Raw genomic sequence first — 3,666 nt, forward strand, 5'->3', positions numbered from 1 at the left:
ATCAAACCTACACCCTTGACTGTAACTGTGTGTGTGTTTGATTAGAAATAATCCAGTGTGTTTGTGTGGACATAAACAGCTGTTAGTCTGATTGACAGCTGAACGTGATCAGCTGATGTCGCGTCATGTGACGCTGTCAAGGAAACGATGTCTCATGTCTTTTAAAACTGATTTCCTCCGTCCTCTCTCCTCGGCTTCATTTCCTCCATGCATCTGCATGTCAGTGCAAGAAGGTGTTATGTGATGACATGTTTTGCATCTGCGAAAGAGTCTGGCTTCAACATTTTGAACCAAATGTACATGTGTGTAGAGGTCTGGTTCATATCAAAATATTGAATTTCAGTAGTTGGGTGTGGAGGTCATCAGGGCATGGATGTGGCTTAACCAAGGAGAATTTGACATGTGGCTGCAGGAGCTGGGGATAAACCTACCAGTGATCCACGGCTGCATGAACATCCAAGGGTTGTCTCAGAGCTTTTATTTGCAAATCCTGTACTGCAGAGGAAACACATGTAAGGACTATCTTCTGTGCATCTCTTCTCTTGGAAATATTTTTCACAAACAGAGCAGCTGAAATATTTCATAAAGCACTCTGTGAGTCAGTAAATATCAAGACCAATTTACAAAACACAACCAAAGAAATATTGCAAACAAGACTTTATTTTATGTTTGGAACAAAGTTTTTTTTTTTTTTTTACATATAAAGCAAAACAAATACAACATATTTGTACATCATTTTTCAATAACTCTTTCAAAATGCAGATTTTATTTAATCATCAGACGTTGTCTGCTGGAAACATCAAACTTAAGACTTATTTTGGAGTCTGTTTTGTGTTTTTTTTATCTGAACATCGTTAAGATGTGTCTGACCTTTTCTGATAGATTCCTACAGAAATTAATTGGCATTACAGACATTTTGAATTTTCCTTCTTTCACAAACAAGCATGCGACGTCTGGAACAATCACACTGAGAGACTGTTTTTATATAAATATGAACAACTCAATGGTCTCTCTCATGTGTGAACTGCCATGTGGTGTTTCAGAGTTCGAATTTGTGCAAATCTTTTACCACAAACTGAACAGCTAAATGGTTTCTCTCCTGAGTGAATTGCAGAGTGTCGCCTCAGATTTGCAATTAGTGAAAATCTTTTACCACAAACTGAACAGCTAAATGGTTTCTCTCCTGAGTGAACTGCCATGTGGTACTTCAAACGTCCATTTGCTGTAAATCTTTTACCACAAACTGAACAGCTAAATGGTTTCTCTTCTGAGTGACCTGCCATGTGGATCTTCAGAGTTCCAGTTTGTGTAACTCTTTTACCACAAACTGAACAGCTAAATGGTTTCTCTTCTGAGTGAACTGCCATGTGGGTCTTCAGATTTCCATTGTGTGTAAATCTTTTACCACAAACGGAACAGCTAAATGGTTTCTCTCCTGAGTGAACTCTCATGTGGGTCTTCAGATTTCCATTAAGTGTAAATCTTTTACCACAAATTGAACACTTGAAGGGTTTCTCCCCTGTGTGGGTCCTCATGTGTTTAACAACATCTGATTGAGAAGAAAACATTTTTTTACAAAGTGAACAGCTGTTTTTTTTGCCATTCAAAAGTTTCACTGCTGTTTGGATTCCTTTTTGTTTTTTTGGTTTCTTTTGTCCGAAGCTTGTAGCACATTCAGAGGAGCCGACTGATATTTTAGCTGTATTACATATCACATTACTCACAGGTACATCTTTGTTTTGCACAGGGTTTAAATCTTCCTGAGGATTCCTGGAGCCCTCCAAAGCCCATCTTGTGTCATTTGTCTTCGATTCAGAGTGTGAAGGGTTGTCAGGAGTATCTGGTATGTCTTTGTTTGGCAGAAGTTTTAAACCTTCCTGAGGTTCATCTCTCCCATCCCAATCACCACTGTCATCAGTATCAGATCCAGAAAAGTCTGAAGTCTTGTCAGGAGTATCTGGCTGTAAATGACTTTCTGGATTAAAGTCTCTGCCTGGTTCTGCTCCTCCACAGTCCTCTCCGTCAGCTTCTGTTTTTATATGCTGTGTGTCTCTGCTCTCTTCACTTTGGTTTTCATGAAGCTGTGAGGACTGAGGTTTCTCGTCGTCTTCTTCTTCCTTCTTCACAGGGACAAGTTGGAATGTTAACATGCTGATATCAAACTCCTCTGACCCCTGAAGCTGCTCTCCTTCCCGTCTGCCCCACAGTTCCTTCTCTTCATCTTTAATTTGTGCTGAGTTTGGTGGCTCGCTCTGGTCCAGTCTAGGGCTCAGATCCTGCTGCTCAGGTGAAACCTCGTCTTGACTCACCACCAGCTGCTGCACATCTGTGAAAACAGTGAAATACATAAAGTTATAAAAACCTGAATTTACTAATCAGATGAAACCACTGATAGCACTACTTTATACAGGGTATGCACGAGATGTCTCAGTGGGCGGAGTCATGAGTGACAGAATCAAAATGAAACAAACAGGTAATGTTCACATTTACTGGAAATAAAAAAGCATAAAAAACCAAAACAAACCTAATCTGTGGAGGCAGACTCTAGGGTTGAAAGCAGCATCCAGCAGGTGGCGTTGTTGCTTCGTTTCCCGTTTTAATCGACGGATTTCCTCCTCATATTCTTCTTTTGTTCCTTCAAACTGCTCCAGAATCTCTTCAGCAGCTGCAGGCAGTCTCTGCTCGGTGAAAGCTCTCAGCAACTCAACTTCAGACATTTTAGAAAAATCGCGGCAACTTCTCTCTTCAAAACTCCGTTTATATTTCAAACTGACATTGCTGAGCCGTTACCATGGTTACCTTAAACATAGATGTGTAAAAAACGTCCCCTTTTCACATAGCAGTCCGGTACGGATCAGTATAATTTGGGTCGGTTAAGCCTGATCCTGTTTGTTTCCTCAGTCACCCACGTGTAAGCCGTATGCAATGTATGATAGCAGCTAACCGCTAACAGCTATCAGCTAACCGCTAACAGCTAACCGCTAACAGCTAACCGCTAACAGCTAACCGCTAACAGCTAACCGCTAACAGCTAACCGCTAACTAATAAACTCAACAAAAGGAAAAAAAACGCTACTCAAAAAAAAACCCAAGCTGGAAGACATCAAGCGGTTCATCCACTTTGTCACTAGCATGTGGATCTTTATCACAAAACTCAATCCAGCTTTGTTTCAGTGAAGGCTGTGTGCCTCGAGGAGAAACAAACAGACGTAAACGATCACAGTCTGTGGTTTAAACACGGCGGGGTTTGGCTTATTGTTGTCAAACAGGAAGTGACGATTCTTTCAACCAATTCTTCTTCTTCTTCTTTTAGTTTAATGGCGGGTTACAAACATATCTTAAAGAGGTGTATACCGCCACCTACTGTACCGGAGTATGTATCTTGAGTTTATACTTCTCTATTTAATATCAAGTAAATGAAATAATAATGAAAAGAAAAGAAAAGAAAAGAAAAAAAAACAATAATAATAATAATAATAATAATAAATAAATAAATCTAAATCCGATTATATATCTCTATATCTTTCAAAAATTGTATCACAGCTTTCTGTGTTTTCTTGATTCCTTCTCCTGTAGTTCCAAGTAATCCTTCAATATTCCATTTCCTTCCTACCTCTCTTATCTTGTGATTTAGTCTGATCCTCATTCTTCTATAATAATATTTCCT

The 3,666-nt window shown here is 39.4% G+C and overlaps 1 protein-coding gene across 1 annotated transcript; it reads right to left on the minus strand.

Annotated features, from left to right (window-relative positions):
• Positions 1–642: 642 nt before the first annotated feature.
• On the minus strand, positions 643–3,441 carry LOC306825875 (uncharacterized protein). Its single transcript, XM_079346836.1, has 2 exons — positions 2,525–3,441; positions 643–2,326 (listed from the first exon to the last, which is right to left on the minus strand). Exons 1-2 carry the CDS (start codon positions 2,715–2,717, stop codon positions 1,014–1,016), a joined length of 1,506 nt encoding a protein of 501 aa, XP_079202962.1. The 5' UTR covers positions 2,718–3,441; the 3' UTR covers positions 643–1,013.
• Between the last annotated feature and the right edge of the window lie 225 nt (positions 3,442–3,666).

This window comes from Symphodus melops (genome assembly GCF_947650265.1).
Source record: "Symphodus melops genome assembly, chromosome: 6".
NCBI classification, from domain to species: domain Eukaryota; kingdom Metazoa; phylum Chordata; class Actinopteri; order Labriformes; family Labridae; genus Symphodus; species Symphodus melops.

Excerpts from the sequence above, each read along its gene's own strand:
- LOC306825875 (XM_079346836.1), bottom strand. The coding sequence starts at position 2,717 with ATGTCTGAAGTTGAGTTGCTGAGAGCTTTCACCGAGCAGAGACTGCCT. Across the intron at positions 2,327-2,524 it reads AGTCTGCCTCCACAGATTAG|ATGTGCAGCAGCTGGTGGTG; the intron begins GTTTGTTTTGGT and ends CTGTTTTCACAG.